General features: G+C 45.3%; 1 protein-coding gene across 3 annotated transcripts in view; it reads left to right on the top strand.

The window, feature by feature from the left end:
* The window catches only part of cstpp1 (centriolar satellite-associated tubulin polyglutamylase complex regulator 1), a 118,187-nt gene that overhangs the window by 78,552 nt on the left and 19,085 nt on the right, over positions 1-20,550 (top strand). For all 3 annotated transcript variants that reach the window (XM_055649119.1, XM_055649122.1, XM_055649120.1), the window contains one exon: positions 16,828-16,913. In XM_055649119.1, coding sequence (XP_055505094.1) covers positions 16,828-16,913 — 86 coding nt within the window. The remainder of the gene's footprint in view (positions 1-16,827; positions 16,914-20,550) is intronic.

Genomic DNA, 20,550 nt, shown 5'->3' with positions numbered 1-20,550 from the left:
TTATTCCACTTAACTACAGCAAAACATCATCTACCTTTTTTTGCAAACCATTCTCCATCTCCTCATGGGTCCTGAATAGACGTCACTATTTCCTATGTTATCCTTAGCTCCTTCTACACGGATAAAACATCTTTGGATTTCTTTGATTTAACTTACTGATATTATGTCAGACTCTCATTTTGCCCAACCTGCTGAATATTTCAGGCATGTTCTGTTTTTATTTCAGATTCCAACATAAGCAGTTTTTTTTCCATTTTGAGAAAAATACTATACTGATCAAAGAAAATTCCTTTTATTGAAGTAAAAATCTTGCGGTTTCCTCTTTCTGTTGTTTCTTTTGATTTCATAGTGAAGTTAAATTCTTCATAGCCAATTGTTGCATGTTGAGCTGGAGAATATAATTTTATAATATTGCTTCATAATTCATAACAGCAGTTGTTGAGCTGTCTTTCAAACTAACACAATGAGATTGCATTGCATTTATAAATGGCTTAATCAGCAGTTCCTTATATTAAAAAAATTCTGATCAAATTTACCATTTTATGGAAAATAAACAGATCATTGAAGGCAATTTTAAAGATGAGTTTTGAAGTTGTTGGTATTTGCTATATTTGTTTTTTTATTGCTCAATCCATATGAATTATTTATCTTTCATCATGCTGCCAGTGGTTCTTTCACTCAAATCACATCTGGATCCAGTCCTTCACCATAATTATCTCCAAACCTCCACAATGAGTCACCAACGCTTTAAATTGACTGTCGGCCAACTTGTCCCCAGCCTCTGATTTGTGAGTTTAGTTTTAGAAACATAGAAACATAGAAATTAGGTGCAGGAGTAGGCCATTCGGCCCTTCGAGCCTGCACCGCCATTTAATATGATCATGGCTGATCATCCAACTCAGTATCCCGTACCTGCCTTTTCTCCATACCCTCTGATCCCCTTGGCCACAAGGGCCACATCTAACTCCCTCTTAAATATAGCCAATGAACTGGCCTCAACTACCCTCTGTGGCAGAGAGTTCCAGAGATTCACCACTCTCTGTGTGAAAAAAGTTCTCCTCATCTCAGTTTTAAAGGATTTCCCCCTTATCCTTAAGCTGTGACCCCTTGTCCTGGACTTCCCCAACATCGGAAACAATCTTCCTGCATCTAGCCTGTCCAACCCCTTAAGAATTTTGTAAGTTTCTATAAGATCCCCTCTCAATCTCCTAAACTCTAGAGAGTATAAACCAAGTCTATCCAGTCTTTCTTCATAAGACAGTCCTGACATCCCAGGAATCAGTCTGGTGAACCTTCTCTGCACTCCCTCTATGGCAATAATGTCCTTCCTCAGATTTGGAGACCAAAACTGCACGCAATACTCCAGGTGTGGTCTCACCAAGACCCTATACAACTGCAGTAGAACCTCCTTGCTCCTATACTCAAATCCTCTTGCTATGAAAGCCAACATGCCATTCGCTTTCTTTACTGCCTGCTGCACCTGCATGCCTACCTTCAATGACTGGTGTACCATGACACCCAGGTCTCGCTGCATCTCCCCCTTTCCCAATCGGCCACCGTTTAGATAATAATCTGCTTTCCCGTTTTTGCCACCAAAATGGATAACCTCACATTTATCCACATTAAACTGCATCTGCCAAACATTTGCCCCCTCACCCAGCCTATCCAAGTCACTTTGCAGTCTCCTAGCATCCTCCTCACACCTAACACTGCCCCCCAGCTTAGTGTCATCCGCAAACTTGGAGATATTGCCTTCAATTCCCTCATCCAGATCATTAATATATATTGTAAATAGCTGGGGTCCCAGTACTGAGCCTTGCGGTACCCCACTAGTCACTGCCTGCCATTGTGAAAAGGACCCGTTTACTCCTACTCTTTGCTTCCTGTTTGCCAGCCAGTTCTCTATCCACATCAATACTGAACCCCCAATGCCATGTGCTTTAAGTTTGTATACTAATCTCTTATGTGGGACCTTGTCGAAAGCCTTCTGGAAGTCCAGATACACCACATCCACTGGTTCTCCCCTATCCACGCTACTAGTTACATCCTCGAAAAATTCTATAAGATTCGTCAGACATGATTTACCTTTCGTAAATCCATGCTGACTTTGTCCAATGATTTCACCACTTTCTAAATGTGCTGCTATCCCATCTTTAATAACTGACTCTAGCAGTTTCCCCACTACCGATGTTAGGCTAACTGGTCTGTAATTCCCCGTTTTCTCTCTCCCTCCCTTCTTAAAAAGTGGGGTTACGTTTGCTACCCGCCAATCCTCTGGAACTACTCCAGAATCTAAGGAGTTTTGAAAGATTATTACTAATGCATCCACTATTTCTGGAGCTACTTCCTTAAGTACTCTGGGATGCAGCCTATCTGGCCCTGGGGATTTATCGGCCTTTAATCCATTCAATTTACCCAACACCACTTCCCGACTAACCTGGATTTCACTCAATTCCTCCACCTCCTTTGACCCGCGGGCCCCTGCTATTTCCGGCAGATCATTTATGTCTTCCTTAGTGAAGACGGAACCAAAGTAGTTATTCAATTGGTCCGCCATATCCTGGTTCCCCATGATCAACTCACCTGTTTCTGACTGCAAGGGACCTACATTTGTTTTAACTAATCTCTTTCTTTTCACATATCTATAAAAACTTTTGCAGTCAGATTTTATGTTCACTGCCAGTTTTCTTTCATAATCCATTTTTCCTTTTCTAATTAAGCCCTTCGTCCTCCTCTGCTGGTCTCTGAATTTCTCCCAGTCCTCCGGTATGCTGCTTTTTCTGGCTAGTTTGTACGCATCATCCTTTGCTTTGATACTATCCCTGATTTCCCTTGTTATCCATGGATGCACTACCTTCCCTGATTTATTCTTTTGCCAAACTGGGATGAGCAATTTTTGTAGTTCATCCATGCAGTCTTTAAATGCCTTCCATTGCATATCCACCGTCAACCCTCTTAGAATTACTTGCCAGTCAATCTTGGCCAATTCACGTCTCATACCCTCAAAGTTACCTTTCTTTAAGTTCAAAACCATTGTTTTCTGAATTAACAATGTCACTCTCCATCCTAATGAAGAACTCAACCATATTATGGTCACTCTTGCCCAAGGGGCCACGCACAACAAGACTACTAACTAACCCTTCCTCATTACTCAATACCCAGTCTAAAATAGCCAGCTCTCTCGTTGGTTCCTCTACATGTTGGTTTAGATAACTATCCCGTATACATTCCAAGAAATCCTCTTCCTCAGCACCCCTGCCAGTTTGATTCACCCAATCTATATGTAGATTGAAGTCACCCATTATAACTGCTTTGCCTTTGTCGCAAGCATTTCTAATTTCCTGTTTGATGCCATCCCCAACTTCACTACTACTGTTATGTGGCCTGTACACAACACCCACCAGCGTTTTCTGCCCCTTATTGTTTCGCAGCTCTACCCATACCGATTCCACATCCTCCAAACTAATGTCCTTCCTTTCCATTGCGTTAATCTCCTCTCTAACCAGCAACACTACCCCACCTCCTTTTCCTTTCTCTCTATCCCTCCTGAATATTGAATATCCCGGGATGTTCAGCTCCCAGCCTTGGTCACCCTGGAGCCATGTCTCCGTGATCCCAACTATATCATAATCATTAATGGCTATCTGCACGTTCAACTCATCCACCTTATTACGAATACTCCTTGCATTGAGACACAAAGCCTTCAGGCTTGTTTTTACAACGCTCTTACCCCTTATACAATTATGTTGAAAAGTGGCCCTTTTTGATTTTTGCCCTGGTTTTGTCTGCCTGCCACTTTTACTTTTCACCTTGCTACCTATTGCTTCTACCTTCATTTTACACCCCCCTGCCCCTCTGCTCTTGTACCCATCCCCCTGCCACATTAGTTTAAATCCTCCCCGACAGCAGTAGCAAACACCCCCCCAAGGACATTGGTTCCATTCCATTCCAGGTGCAGACCGTCCTGTTTGTATTTTTGAATTTTGAATTCTCTCATCTCCTTGTTCCATATTTGTGACATTTCAGTCCAATCGCTGCCCTGTAGGGCCATGGTTTGATTCTCTTTCTCGATCTTTGCTCCTTTGTTATTAATTTCCTATCTGCCAGTCAAATGTCTTTCAACTCCTCCTTCTGGTACAGGCAGCTCAAAACCTCTACCGTGACCTGTTCATCACCACCCCTGTCATTCTGCTCCTCTGCCTCGCGGCCGGCATACTGGGGCAGAGAGATGATTGCAGAGGTGATGTGAAACTCACTGCCCTTGAACAAAGATAACAGCGAGGACCTGTAATAAAAGTGAAGTCAATGGAAATAAATTGGCAAGCTCTCCAGTGGCTGAACTCGCAGAGAAGATGTATCAGGTTAACTATCACAGCCCAAGATGCACTGGAATAATTCTTCATTGCTGCATCCTAATCCTAATTATTTGCAGCTGCATCATTAGAGATGTTTGCTCAATCATAAAGTCAAAAATAGGGATGTTGTTAATGGTTGAACAATGTTTACTTCCGTTTCTGATCCCTCTGTTAATGAAACAGCCCACGCTTGCATGCTAAAACCTCAGGACAACATTTGATTTGAGTTATTCCGTGACAAATCTTATTTGTATCACCAATGCCAGACAATGATAATCTACAGCAAGAAACGTTCCAATCAGCTCCCATCTGTGTTGCCAAATCTCTCCCCATCAATATCCTGGAGACCACCCATTGGGTTCTGATATAGGTTTATTACCGAGGTACAGTTTTGTTGTGCTTGCTATCCAATCAGATTCGATATGACTGGGTGACATACCATTCTCACCTGGCCTACTGAGTGGGTCTGGAGCTGTAATGGTGATGAAGATTTTGGGGTGGACGTTTCATCCTCCGTGACGTGACAATTGTTTTCTCTTACCCTGGCCAAGAGTGCCGCACTGAGTCTGTGCAAACATCAGAGAACATGTTCATCAGCATCTGCAACTCATCAGTTGAGCCTGAGACAACTGCAGCATAATTCTGGCTGGATAATGCGTCTGTTACTCTGAAATCACCTTGTGTTAAGCAAGTTGCCATTTCCCCACCAATTCAGCTGGAAAACCAGACTGATTATTTGATTCCTTATTACAGTAACAAGACCTTGTAATCAAAGCAGTCATTCCGTCCCTCTTCATTGATTAGTTCCCCCTATCACTTTTGATTTGTACTTGTGCATCTATCCTAGTTTTTTAAAGCACATATAATATACGGTATTAATAATAATAATAATATATTTTATTGTCATTGCATATAAGTCCAACGAGATTTGGGTATGCAGCTTCCATCCGACATCATAACTTAAGTAACTACTAGAATTTAGGTTTAGATATATAGGTGTAGAATTTAGGTTTAGATAATCTATATATTACTAAAACTCACTTCTTGTTTGTTTGTATGTGCGTGTATTCTGGAAACTCCGCCAAAAAGGTACACGATAGCGCTACAATATTTGGCCCACCTTACTCACCATTGTCCTGAGGTGTGCATTAGCCAAGTTTTGTTCAGATTTATGTTATATTTTACGTTATTGACATTTTAAACTTTACAAAAAACACTTTCCCACTTGCCCTGCCCGTCCCGGGTTCGACGTCACAATGGGATGCCAAATTTCATTTACATAAAATACATTAAAAACCGCGATTTCCATTGACATTGATTTTATCCTTTAAAAAAACATTTCATTTAAATTCTTCTGCTTTCATTAACAGCTAACATTGTTTAGATTATTTTAAAGAAAAAACATGGTTTTCATTGAGAATTTCATAAAAAAAATTACGATTCTCATTGTGGGGGGGGGGGGGGATAGGGGGAGGTGAGGAATGGGGGAGTTGGGGGATAGAAGGAGAGGAAGGGGTAGGGAGGGGAGAGGGAGTTATTGGAGTGAATGAGGAAGTGACTGAGGGTAGAGGAAAGGAGAGGGAGGGAGTGGGAAGGGGAGGAGGAGGAGAGAGGGAAAGAAGAGGTAGGGTGAAGAGGAGGAGAGGGAGTGGGGGGGGGGAGGGGGAATGGAGGATAGGGGTAGGAAGAGGGATGGCGAGGTAATGGAGATGGGGAGGGAGAAGAGAGATGAGGGGGAGAAGCGGTGAGGGGAGGAAGCAGAGGAGGGTTGGTGGAGGGTGGGGAGAGGGTGGTTGGTGGAGGTGGGGAGAGGGAGGTTGGTGGAGGGTGGGGAGAGGGAGAGGGAGGTTGGTGGAGGTGGGGAGAGGGAGGTTGATGGAGGTGGGGAGAGGGAGGTTGACCAAGGTGGGGAGAGGGAGGCTGATCAAGGAGGGGAGAGGGAGGTTGATGGAGGTGGGGCGAGAGGGAGGTTGATGGAGGTGGGGAGAGGGAGGTTGATGGAGGTGGGGAGAGGGAGGTTGGTGGAGGTGGGGAGAGGGAGGTTGATGGAGGAGGGGAGAGGGAGGTTGATGGAGGTGGGGAGAGGGAGGTTGATCAAGGTGGGGAGAGGGAGGTTGATGGAGGTGGGGGAGAGGGAGGTTGATGGAGGTGGGGGAGAGGGAGGTTGATGGAGGTGGGGAGAGGGAGGTTGGGTGGAGGTGGGGAGAGGGAGGTTGGTGGAGGTGGGGAGAGGGAGGTTGGTGGGTGGTGGGGAGAGGGAGGTTGATGGAGGTGGGGAGAGGGAGGTTGATGGAGGTGGGGAGAGGGTGGTTGGTGGAGGAGGTGGGGGGAGGGAGGTTGATGGAGGTGGGGAGAGGGAGGTTGATGGAGGTGGGGAGAGGGAGGTTGATGGAGGTGGGGAGAGGGAGGTTGGTGGAGGTGGGGAGAGGGAGGTTGATGGAGGAGGGGAGAGGGAGGTTGGTGGAGGTGGGGAGAGGGAGGTTGATCAAGGTGGGGAGAGGGAGGTTGATGGAGGTGGGGGAGAGGGAGGTTGATCAAGGTGGGGAGAGGGAGGTTGATGGAGGTGGGGAGAGGGAGGTTGATGGAGGTGGGGAGAGGGAGGTTGGTGGAGGTGGGGAGGAGGGGGAGGTTGGTGGAGGTGGGGAGAGGGAGGTTGGTGGAGGTGGGGAGAGGGAGGTTGATGGAGGTGGGGAGAGGGAGGGTGATGGAGGTGGGGAGAGGGAGGTTGGTGGAGGGGGGGGAGAGGGAGGTTGATGGAGGTGGGGAGAGGGAGGGTGATGGAGGTGGGGAGGAGGGAGGTTGGTGGAGGTGTGGGGAGAGGGAGGTTGGTGGAGGTGGGGAGAGGGAGGTTGGTGGAGGTGGGGAGAGGGAGGTTGGTGGAGGTGGGGGAGAGGGAGGTTGGTGGAGGTGGGGGAGAGGGAGGTTGGTGGAGGTGGGGAGAGGGAGGTTGGTGGAGGTGGGGAGAGGGAGGTTGATGGGGATAGGGAGGTTGATGGAGGTGGGGAGAGGGAGGTTGGTGGAGGAGGGGAGAGGGAGGTTGAACAAGGAGGGGAGAGGGAGGTTGATCAAGGAGGGGAGAGGGAGGTTGATCAAGGAGGGGAGAGGGAGGTTGATGGAGGGGGGGAGAGGGAGGTTGATGGAGGAGGGGCGAGGGAGGTTGAACAAGGAGGGGAGAGGGAGGTTGATGGAGGGTGGGGGGGAGGGGGTTTGATGGAGGGGGGGAGAGGGAGGTTGATGGAGGAGGGGGGAGGGGAGGTTGATCAAGGAGGGGAGAGGGAGGTTGATCAAGGAGGGGAGTAGGGACTGAAGAGGGAGAGTGAGATGCGTTCACATCCATCCTATATTTTACAGGTTATTGCCATTTTGAACATTAAAACCATCGCAGTCGCGCTCCCACTTGCCGGGTGAGCCTGCGTATTTGGGGGAGGGTTGCCGTGACCCGTGTCACATCGGGGATATCTTGCGTCACAACGGGAACCCATCAGCCGCACCTGCGCGGTTGGGGGCTATGGGTGAGTGGTGGAATATTGCATTGGGGGATGGGGCCCAACGAGTCTCATTGGTCTAGTACTCAATATTAATTACACTTTCTATTGCACATTTTTTGCTCTCACAATTTTGCGAGTGACCCCCCATTACTGTCATTTAAAATTATGTTTGTTTGTTAACTCTTGGAACAGTGTAAGAAAGGCTTGCTCATGCAGAGTATAGTGCATTACACCTGTAGTGTTGAAAGGAAGCATTGTCTGCCTTATAAATTAGCTGCCTGTGTCATTTTAAAATAAGTATCATTGCTTACACTGCCATACAGTGATGAGTGTTTCTCAAGTTTCAATGCCATTGATATAAATTAGAACTGTGGACTCTGTAGGAAGAGTACAGGCAACAGCAATCAGCCAATCCCCTCTCCCATCCCACTCACATTTGTTGCAATAATGATCAAAGAAGTAACTGAAAATCGGAGTTTTGTATTTGAAAGACCAACCATGTTTGTCGAGAGTGTTTGTGGTCGCAAGGCAAGGAAACTCTCAGATATGACGCAGTTTGCTCATATTTCGCTTTATCCTACTAGAAAATAATAAGTGCAGGTGACGTCGATACCCAATGACAACTCCCATGGGGATTGTGAGTATTTATATAGGTTTGGATTTTAATCGACAAGAGACACAGACTCTGCAGTAGGGTTAAGGTGCAGTGGATTTATCCATCTCATGTTGGTTCTGGGTCAACTGATTTTCTTCTATATTAATATTCTGACGTATTACTTTAGAAATAAATATGTTTTCAAAATGTGCTTGCATTTTGGGTTTTCTTTGTTTTCTCATTAACATGTTATATTTCAAAATGTTTAACTTTGCAGAATTTCTATCAGAACTTCAATTTATTTGCTCATTAATGTAACCGATATATTTTGTACTTTGTTCTTTCACTTGGGCAACATCCATAAACCATGCTTGAACAAGTCTTCATTGTGCTTCCAATAAGGAGTAATCAAAAAAAAACAATTTGATAGATTTATATTTTTATATATAGAAATGGACTCATTGTGTTCCTACTCTTGTACAGAGCAGTAAATGATATAAAACGCAGCAGAGTTCCCCTGAAGGCGAATTATTATTCTTTACTATATTATTAATGTGAAGCCCACTTTGTGAGTGACTGATATTTTGAGAAATCATCTCTTCAATCGAGAAGGATTTTTTATGTTTTCTTGCAGTGTGTTGTGTTAAACACTCATCACTGTGTGTTGTGTTACATGGTTCTCGCTAGGTCTACCATTGACCAACCTGGCCAAACCCTATATAAACCTGTCAGCTTGGGTCCACAGCATATCATGAGCAAAGTAACACTTGGATAGATCCATTTCATCCCATGCCCTCTCCAATCTACCCTTGGCCGATTGATGTCTCCGTGAAGGCCACCACTGCACAGTGAACATGCAAACATAAGGCCACTCGTTAACGCTAGAAACAAGGAATTGCAGATGCTGATTTACAATAAAGGACACAAAATGCTGGAGTAACTCAGTTGGCCAAGGAGCATATCTGGAGATGGGATCCCAAACTGAAACGTCACCTGTCCCTGTTCCCCAGAGATTCTGCATGATCTGCTGAGTTACTCCAGCACCTTGTGTCTATTTTCCACTCATACCTGCTCTTCCATTTCAGTAATTGAAAGTTATTGCCTTCCACCACAGTGAAGAATGTTGATTCCATTGTGGCGGATGTTCATGTTATATTCTATTGTGTATTGTGCTCTGTTTGTTTGTATAGCTGCATGGTAAATCACATTCCACTGTACCCTAATTGGTGCATGTGCCAATAAATGTGAACCTGAACTTGAAGATCAAAGTTATTTTTTACCTCAGCACCACTTTCCAATCTCTCGATGCCTATTGCATTTGAAATAACCACCATAGCCTTTGTGGTTAAAGTATTCCAAAGATTCACTACTTTGTGTGAAGTGGTTCCTTCTCTGGACTGAGCAGCGTGCTATGGAGTTGTATCTCAGCTTAATTAGGGAACAGCTATGCTGAAGCCAACGAGAGTTGGATGCAGCCCAGTCATCACACAGACCAGAATCCCCACTACGGACTCCATCTGCACTTCATGCTGCCTCGGAAAAGCAACCGACATAATCAAAGACTTGTCCCATTCCCAGTCATTCCTCTTTTCTCTCCACTCTTGCCAGGCAGAAGATCCAGGAGCTTGAAAGCACGCACCACCAGGGTCAGGAACAGCCTGTGAACGCTCCTTCTATAACCTAGGGTACTGTCCGATTCACCTCTACCCCATTGTGGACATTGGCCTTTGTCTCTGGAGCTGAGAACTATTCTGCGACAAAGTGATCCCATGAATCCATTCCCCCTCTTATTTCTCACCAACCCTGCAACTTCATTCACTCTATCATGCCGACCGATTCTCCATGCCACTGATCTCATTTCCAGTCGCTAATTAACTTACTAGTTTGCCTTTGGGGTATGGGAGGAAACCGGAGCATCCAGCTGTGAATACATAATCACTTGGAGCATGTGTGACCTCTACACAGGTAACAAAACCTGTCGGGATTGATCGCTGGCCTTTAACTGATGATGACTGGTGGCCCCGTTTCCCCCCTCTCCACGCACCCCCTCCACCCCCCCACCAACTCCACCCCCCCACCAACTCCCGCGCACCCCCCCCCCCTCCACGCACCCTGTTCCACCCCCCCCCCACTCCTACCCCCATGCACCCCCCTCCACTACCCCCCCAACACTACCCCCCCAACTCCACCCCCCCACCAACTCCACGCACCCCCCCCAGCTCCACTACCCCCCTCCACTAACCCCCCCCAGCTCCACGCACCCACCCCAAACTCCACGCACCCCCCCCCCCCCAACTCCACGCACTCCCCTCCACCCCCTCCACTCCACTCCCCACTTCTCAAGCAGACAAAGATGAAAAAATAATTGCAGACCTTGCAGCTGATGCCCGAATCTTGAAAAATGAGTGAATACTCTTGATCTTAACAACCGATATGTTGTTTGAGTTGTAAATATGGATGGTTAGTTGGGGTACTACATGCAGTACATAGCGTGGTGCATGCCAATAGTGAGGGTTGTAGGCATAGAACAAGGTTGTTAGTGCACATTGCAGACGTTGGTACTTTCAGGTAGCCAATAAAATTAACCAAGGGGTTGGGGAATGTTTGTTCTGATCCAGGTTGGTTGATTTCTTTGGCAGCGCAGTTGATTAATTGTCAGCAATGGAAAATGAGGCCTGAATCCAAAGGTCATCTTCCTTTCTCTTGGTGAAAGACAAATGGTGGACTCAAGGCCAGCAGGGATTTCCACCACTAAGTTACTCACCAATTCTCCCGAGTTTTCCCCTTGATTTAAACTCGGAGATGCCAGCTGAACGTACTCGGGGCCATTTTATTTTACTCGTGGACATTTTTCAATATTCTTAAAAAAGGTCCCAACTTACCTGATGCCCCGAGTACCTATGGCTGGCATTACGAGCCGCTACGAAATATCTACGGCCTCCAACGGACTCACCACGGACATTCTCCGAGTTTGAATCATGGGGAAAACTCGGGAGAATTGGTGAGTAACTCGGGAAAGCGGGACAGGCCCTTAAGGATATCATCAGTTGGCAGACATTTCTGCAGTCTATTTTTAACTCTCAGGCAGTGTGAGATGGGAGAATCATGCTTTGAATATAGTTATTTTTAGTATTGTGGAATAAATGAGCAAGGTGATTTACAATTAGTCTTCTGTCACCAGAATGTTTATCAGTTTTCCTCTCAGAAAGTAGAAGCAATTAATTTGATGCTTTGGAGAGAACAACTACATCCATTTCAGTAAACATAATGAGGTTTTCTTTTGTCTTAGTGTCAAGCTATTATATAACTAGATATTGAGCAGTAACTGTGTGTTCCATGATGTAAATTCCATGAAATGATCAGTGGCAAAATAAAAGATATTGAATACAGAAAATAATGAAACTATTAGTATGTCCAGCAGTTAAGATGTAATGCCAATGCCTTCATTATGTTGCTGCAGGCAAGCAAACCATCACATGAGGCAAGTCTGAACTTAGAACTGGGCCACATTTCTGAGATGTTATGCAGACATATTTACATTGTCTTAAATGCTTTTCACAATCAGACCCGTTTAGAAGCAACATTATTTTCTGCCTTAAAAGTCCACTGGAATCTGTGATTTGAGGCGGGGATGTGATCCATGGGCCTTGTGTCCATAAGAATCAGATTTATAACTAACAAACTAGTTGCTGCCAATTGTAAATCAACACTTAAGTGAGTCATTATAGACTTGTAGCTGATAATTGCAGCATATTTATCCTTGCACTTGACCTGCAAGCCAGTTGTGCTACACCTTTCAATAGACAATGGACAATAGGTGCAGGAGTAGACCATTCGGCCCTTAAAGCCAGCACTGCCATTCAATGCGATCATGGCTGATCATCACCAATCAGTACCCAATCAATATAATGTAGAAGATTATTCATTAAAAATTCATCAATATATTTTAAAAGATGAAAAAAAGATTAGCATTGATGATATTATTCAGAAAATGGTTAGAAGAGCTAATGTATTAAAATAACTGGAAATGGTAATTAACTCATAATTAATTCAATAGTCTTATTACAACTAATTTAGTTCCTTCACAATGTCAGTTTATTAACTATTCTCTGCAAATGTCTCTGACATTGCCATGTCCTATGTTGAAATACAAACATTCAACATTAAAAATAGACTCTATTTTTTGGTGATCACGTTTTCAGAAAGATATTTCTACTTGGGAAATTGAAGCATTTGCTGTGTAACTATTTATCAAGATTAGATTCCTCCAGAACAGACAACATTGCCACCTCCAAAGTTCAGATCAAAGACTTTGTTCTTTTAGCCCTGAACAAAGAGGTTATCCCTTGTGTATCGGTTAATATTCATTCCTTCATCAAATTCACAAAAACAATTTATTCAGTCACTTTCTTATACTGATGTTTATGAGAGCTTGCTGAGTTGTTTCCTATTGTTCTTCAGAATACTTCCATGACTGTAAAATGTTTTGTGATATCCGAACATCAATAAAGGTGCAATATTTTATGCTGCCATTTATGCCTCATCCCATTGAAAATGCCACTTAGATTGTTGCCTTAGGGATGATTAGAGGCAGGTCGAGGACAGTTGTACATTTATCCATTGGAAGCTGACAGAATTTTGGGCCACGTTATAAAGAGGAATCAGAGGGTATGTCTGGGCATCCTAAACTGAAATTCTCCCAGGAGCTGGAGCAGCAAGGTTCGATACAAGTTTTCACACCACCCAATAATCTATCCTTTTAATATTTTGGCCATTTGTGCCTTTTTGAAATAGATTCTCAATGGGTTCTCAACAGAAATACAGGGAAATGGGTCATGTTGCAAAGTTTATGTAATGGTAGTTTTTGTTGAGGACCTGGTGGGTTTGTGCATGGAGATGTTGTTGGAGTAGGCCACTGGAGACACTGGAGTGGGCCACTGGAGACACTGGAGTGGGCCACTGGAGTGAGTCACTGGAGACACTGGAGTGGGCCACTGGAGACACTGGAGTGGGTCACTGGAGTGGGCCCTGGAGACACTGGAGTGGGCCACTGGAGACACTGGAGTGGGTCACTGGAGACACTGGAGTGGGTCACTGGAGACACTGGAGTGGGCCACTGGAGACACTGGAGTGGGTCACTGGGGGGAGTCACGGGAGACACTGGAGTGGGCCCTGGAGACACTGGAGTGGGCCCTGGAGACACTGGAGTGGGCCCTGGAGACACTGGAGTGGGTCACTGGAGAGACACTGGAGTGGGTCACTGGAGTGGGTCACTGGAGACACTGGAGTGAGTCACTGGAGACACTGGAGTGGGTCACTGGAGTGGGCCATGGAGACCCTGGAGGGGGGCCCCTGAGAACCCGGAGGGGGGCACTGGAGACACTGGAGTGAGTCACTGGAGTGGGCCACTGGAGACCCTGGAGTGAGACACTGGAGACACTGGAGTGGGCCCTGGAGACACTGGAGTGGGTCACTGGGGTGGGTCCCGGGGGCCACTGGGGTGGGCCATTGGAGCCACGGGGGTGGGCCCTGGAGACACTGGAGTGAGACACTGGAGTGGGCCACTGGAGACCCTGGAGTGAGACACTGGAGACCCCTGGAGTGAGACACTGGAGTGGGCCCTGGAAACACTGGAGTGGGTCACTGGAGACACTGGAGTGAGACACTGGAGACACTGGAGTGGGCCACTGGAGACCCTGGAGTGGGCCACTGGAGACCCTGGAGTGGGCCACTGGAGACACTGGAGTGGGCCCTGGAGACACTGGAGTGGGCCACTGGAGTGGGTCACTGGATACCCTGGAGTGAGACACTGGAGTGGGCCCTGGAGACACTGGAGTGGGCCACTGGAGACCCTGGAGTGAGACACTGGAGTGGGCCCTGGAGACACTGGAGTGGGCCACTGGAGTGGGTCACTGGAGACACTGGAGTGGGCCACTGGATACCCTGGAGTGGGCCCTGGAGTAGGCCGCGGGTGATCCTGCAGCTGCCGGGGGTTGGCATGGATCGGGCTCCACTGGAGCCCCCCAGGGGTCTGTCATGAAGGATAATGACAGCATCGTCGGGCCAGCCTGTACCAGTGCTGCTGCCAAGGTAGGATTAAACGTGAAACTTGAACAGTACGAGATGATGCTGGAAATGTGGTGATTATTTGTCCACTGCCTCAATGAAATCTATTCTTCTTGCACTACAGTCGTTGCAGACTTGTTCTTGTGTATGATCGTGCTTGTGTATAGTATCATGTAAATGAATTGTATGGAAAATAAAGAACTTCACTGTCTCGGTCAATGTGAAAATGAAGTACTGTGCATTAAGCCAGAGTACATATCTCCAATGTGGCTCTGCTGGCCAGGATATCACTGCAAGCACTCCGTCCTCCTTCAACAACTTATCCTTTTGTGTCCAGCGTACTCACCCAGGTGTGTCCTGCTGCACTTCATCATCTTCTGGTCCTCATTCACAATACCTTCACACTGTGCTCAAACTGCTGCCATGGTTACCAAAGCCATTGGCATGAGGAAAGTATTTTTTGTGAGTCTCTGAGTCTTTTTCCGTTGCATAAGATCCATTCTTTGCTTCCATGCCCCCAATTGTAATGAGGGCCTCAACCTAACTATCTCTAGTACATAGAATACAATACAATGAACCCCTTGGAGAATATCTAAAATGTCATTTTTCAGTTCTTTCTAACCGCACATGTACCTGGGTCTGAAGAAGGGCCCAACCCAAAACGTCACCTATCCATGTTCTCCACAGATGCTGCCTGACCCGCTGAGTTACTCCAGCACTCTGTGAAACGTCATCTATCCATGTTCTCCACAGATGCTGCTGCACCCGCTGAGTTACTCCAGCACTCTGTGTTCTATGTTCAGCTGGTTGTGAGTTGTTTTGCGGAGATTTTATAACATTCAGACTTTTGATTTATATATATTGTCCTTTATTTTGTTTGTTTCCTTTTGCCCTCTCTTGGCCTTTCCTTCCTTGCCCACTTTGACAATCAATCCCGCCACAATAATTCACCATTTTTGACAATGTTTATTCTATAATCGTATTGCTTGTCCTTTGGTCATTGAGCCCAGTTTGAACCTGTTGACCTGCCTGTGCCATTAATCAGTTTGCACTTCCAACAACCTTGTTGACTATATTTTCTAACACCTGCAGTTCCATGAACAAAAGGCCATGCCTCCCCTCACTGGTAAATTATGACCTGATTGGTTTTTAGTGAGCGTGTGTAATTATCGTTTCACAATCTAAATGGGCACCAACACATCAAACCAATGGCACACCCCATGATTCCTTCTATTGGTCCACAGGAGATGGAAATAGAAGCCTATATATTTATAGAGAACATAAGCAATAAAACACACTGTAGAAGTTACGCTATGGGTGGCATTACTTGAGGTTAAGATTGCATTTGGGATCAGGTTGTATTTGCTTTAAACAAAGCTGTAGCCGGTGTTTACTGAACTTCTGCAGTATGTGGGCATATACAGATTGTAAATGCTGTAAGCAAATGAAGAGATTTGTATTTTACTGAAATGGGACATTGTAAATTGTGGGTTTTTGCTTTTAAAGACATTTCTTTCTTTGTTATTTATGGAATTAAACAAACGGCTGCCAAACTTTTGATGTGGTTGAGTATGTTTTAAGTAAAACAGCTGGTAACATGCAAAGCTGCTTTGTTGCTGATGACTTGGGGTGAAATAACTGGAGCCAAGTACATTTAATTATACCATGTTCACCAGTAGAGAGTACAATCAAGCAGAATTAAAGGTACATGTGTTGCTTTTATCATCGTAGACTTTAATTTGCTAATGTTTTGGAATTACGATGCCTATTTTCATCATTTAGTACCAGGACTGAATTTTGAATTGTGGCTGTGGAGAGGCAAACCTTGCTGTTGAGACTGTGAACATCATGGGGATGATACTCATCTCCAGTGAGATGGTTGGATGGATTTGTGGGTGGATTCATGGGTGAATTCGTATACAGATGCCAGCAGTGGGAAAGAGTATCAGCTCTAGACTATAACCATGATTGAAAGAAGGGCTAGAAGATGATTGGGATAGAGGGGGCGGGTGATTCAGAGGAGAGTCAATGTTGATAATCCAGAAAGTGCGGAATGAATATTGAGTAAGGAGTTCAGGATGGAAATAGTCTGTGTGTGTGCGTGCGTGTGTAAAAAAACTGACAGGTAAGTTTACAGACAACACAAAAATGTGGAGAGTTCTGGACAGTGAAGGCTGTCGAAGAATAGAGCAGGATATAGATCAGTTATATGGGCAGAGAAATGACATAGAAGGTTTAATCCAGGCAACTGTGAGGTTTTGCAAGTGATTAATCTTCTAAACTTGAAACAAGATGTGAATTTCTACTGGATTGCTGTTTGCAGGATTATCCTAATGGATGATGCAATGGACTGCCCGATGTCATTTGTGGACTTTTTGTATGCGTTCCAGATCCAGTTCTATTATTGTGGTAAGTTTACATCTCATTGCTTTCTCATTTCATTTGGGTGGGGTTGGAGATTGCAACCTGTTTTGACGAATGCAACTAAATAGAACAAGTTGTCCTACACCTTTAGGCTGTGCATGCCATACGCAAGAAGAAGAATTCATTTGGGTGAACAAACAATCACTATTGTATTGCAATGTGGGGCTGTAGAGCATTTTCAGCCCAGCTCACTCTGACTGTCCGTATGTGAAGTTAATGTGTTTCGGCAATACATGGTGTCTTTGTGTTCACGAGTTCACAACAATATAATTGTAATTAATTTATTAGCCAAGTATGTAAACATACAAGGGATTTGATTTGCCAACAGTCATACAAAAAAGCAACAAGATACATAACCACACAAAAAGTTAAACAAGACTTAAACAGCCACCACAATGGCGTGAGAGAATCCCACAGGGCACACAGCGTCACTGAACAATACCTGTCGAATGTTGATTTGGGAAGGTCTACTCGTTAACTCAGACAAACCATCAATTGGAAGCAGTGATTGGGCCACTCTCACCATTCTGCCGGCTTTTCTGGGCTTGTATTTCCTAGTATAAATCTAACATAAACCATACAATGAGCATTTACAAAATGGTAGCACGGGGAATCAAGCTGAGCCAGAATGACTGACAGCTGACTGACACGGACAGAGAAGTCAAGTGACCTCATTTTGTAAAGTTTAAAATCCAGAATGCTGCAGCATGGCCAGGCTAACGATGGGGTGCTGCTCTTCACCAAAGATGAGGTGCTGCTCTTCACCAACGATGAGATGTAGCTCTTCACCAAAGATGGGGTGCTGCTCTTCACCAAAGATGGGGTGCTGCTCTTCACCAAAGATGGGGTGCTGCTCTTCACCAAAGATGAGGTGCTGCTCTTCACCAAAGATGGGGTGCTGCTCTTCACCAAAGATGAGGTGCTGCTCTTCACCAAAGATGAGGCACAACTCTTCACCAAAGATGAGGTGCTGCTCTTCACCAAAGATGGGGTGCTGCTTTTCACCAAAGATGAGATGTAGCTCTTCACCAAAGATGAGGCACAACTCTTCACCAAAGATGAGGTGCTGCTCTTCACCAAAGATGGGGTGCTGCTCTTCACCAAAGATGAGGTGCTGCTCTTCACCAAAGATGGGGTGCTGCTCTTCACCAAAGATGAGGTGCTGCTCTTCACCAAAGATGGGGTGCTGCTCTTCACCAAAGATGGGGTGCTGCTCTTCACCAAAGATGAGGTGCTGCTCTTCACCAAAGATGGGGTGCTGCTCTTCACCAAAGATGAGGTGCTGCTCTTCACCAAAGATGGGGTGCTGCTCTTCACCAAAGATGAGGCACAACTCTTCACCAAAGATGAGGTGCTGCTCTTCACCAAAGATGGGGTGCTGCTCTTCACCAAAGATGAGGTGCTGCTCTTCAAGCTTGTGTTGGATCGCATTGTAACAGTGTAGACGGCCACAAACTAGTCAGAGTGAGAGTGGGATGGAAAGGCAACAGGGAGCTCAGGATTCTCCTGCTGCTTGTGGTTCCCCTGTCTATCTATCTCACTGAGCTCAGGACTGACTCAGCAAACGGAGGTACGGCGCTCTGCAAAGCGAAAGAACATCTGTCATCATCTACGAGGAAGATTCGAGGTAGGTTTGGATTTGAAGGTGGTGTTCGTTCAAGATGTTCACATCTCAGTGATGTTCAGATCTCCTCCTCACATGAGGGGAAGATGCCAAATCTAGCTCTTCCACAAATCTAGGTCTTTTTCACACAGAGTTGTGAGTCTGTGGAATTCTCTGCCTCAGAGGGCGGTGGTGGCCGGTTCTCTGGATACTTTCAAGAGAGCGAGATAGGGCTCTTAAAGTTAGCGGAGTCAGGGGATATAGGGAGAAGGCAGGAACGGGGTACTGATTGGGGATGATCAGCCATGATCACATTGAATGGCAGTGCTGACTCGAAGGGCCGAATGGCCTATTCCTGCACATATTGCCTAACAGTATCTGATTCAGCCAACAATTAAGAGCTACCCAGTCTTGCGAGAGGGAGATGTCCAGGTGTTCAGCTGATTTGCCCACCATGGTCGATAGGTTCACCTGATCTGTGCACTCCTTTTCAAGATCTATACATTTGGTGCTCGAGTGCTAGAAATGCCCTGATCTTATTTATACAATGCAACACGGCTATCCATAGTTCCCCACTGGAGTAGAAAAACCTCTCTCTGATAAAATACTTTCTCTAGTGCAATTTTAATTTGGAGATTGTTCTAAATGACTCATTACATCTGCCCTATGTGGATACACAGGTCTCTGTGGGTGCAATGGAAATGTGAGTGGGTGGAAATATGGAGAGAAAGATTGCATTCTAAGCAATTAGTGGATGTTTTTATCTGGTTCAAGTGCACATTATGAATTTCAGCTACAAGAGGCAGTGAATTATTCTGTTTGAAATGACACAAGCAAACATATTATACACTCAAATAGGCAGTAATAATCCCTCTCCGCTCCGCATTTCCCCTTGCTCTGTTAAAGAACATGTTTATATTCTCAAACTTACAATGTACAATTCTGCAGTAACTCAGCGGGACAGGCAGCATCTCTGGAGAGAAGGAATGGGTGAAGTTTCGGGTCGAGACCCTTCTTCAGTCTGAAGAAGGGACTCTACCCGAAACGTCACCATTCGTCTCTCCAGAGATGCTGCCTGTCCCGCTAAGTTACCCTTGCTTTTATATTCTAGTGCTCTCAAAATAAACACTGACATTGCATTTGCATTCCATACTACCGATTCAATTAGCTTTACGAAGCCATCTCGTGGGCACTCTACAAATTCCTTCTCATGGGATCCAGTACCAACCTGATTTTCCCAGTCTACCTGCATATTGAAATCTCTCATGGCCACTATAACATTGCCTTTCTTACATGCCCATGGTATCTTGTCGTAATTTGCACCCTATATCCTGGCTACTGTTCGGAGGTCTGTATAAAACTTCCATCGGGATCTTTTTCCCTTGCAGTTTCTCAGCTCTACCCACAAGGGTTCTACATCTTCTGATCCAATGTCGTCATTCCTGGCATTCACTGGCAAGGCCATCCCACTCCCTCTGCCCACCTGCCTGTCCTTTGATAACCATGTGTAACCTTGGATATTCTTGGATATTCAGCTCCAATCCTCTTTCAGCCACATCTCCGTTATGCCCGCATCGTACCCGACCAAGTTCCACCGGTACTACAAGCTCATCCACATTGTTCCGTATACTGTGTGCATTCAAATATAACATCTTTAGTTCAGTGTTCACCACACCTCTTCTCAAATTGCTCCCCAATTTGCTTGACCTTAGACTCTTTTCCCTTCTTAAACTTTCTGTTACTATTACTTCTGGAGACTTCAGTTCCCTCTCCTGCACCTCTCCTTCCTTTTAAACGCCATCCATACATTTCCAATTTGTTGATCAATGTAAAGCTGCAGGGCCACCAGTTCAGTCTGCTGTTTATTCCAAGTGATTGAGTAACTTCAAATAAATAGATCTGTGCTGATACCTTTTAAAGTATGCTTATCATCATTTCCTTATGACCTCTCCTTGTTCTCTCTGAGCTTACTTTGAAGTTATAATGTGGGCTATGTTTTCCTTTCATTCACTATTTGAA

Source organism: Leucoraja erinacea, chromosome 18 (assembly GCF_028641065.1).
Source record: "Leucoraja erinacea ecotype New England chromosome 18, Leri_hhj_1, whole genome shotgun sequence".
In the NCBI taxonomy this organism is placed as follows: Eukaryota; Metazoa; Chordata; class Chondrichthyes; order Rajiformes; family Rajidae; genus Leucoraja; species Leucoraja erinaceus.
Note: the sequence above shows the minus strand (reverse complement) of the source record. Positions and strands in the feature narration are given on the sequence as shown.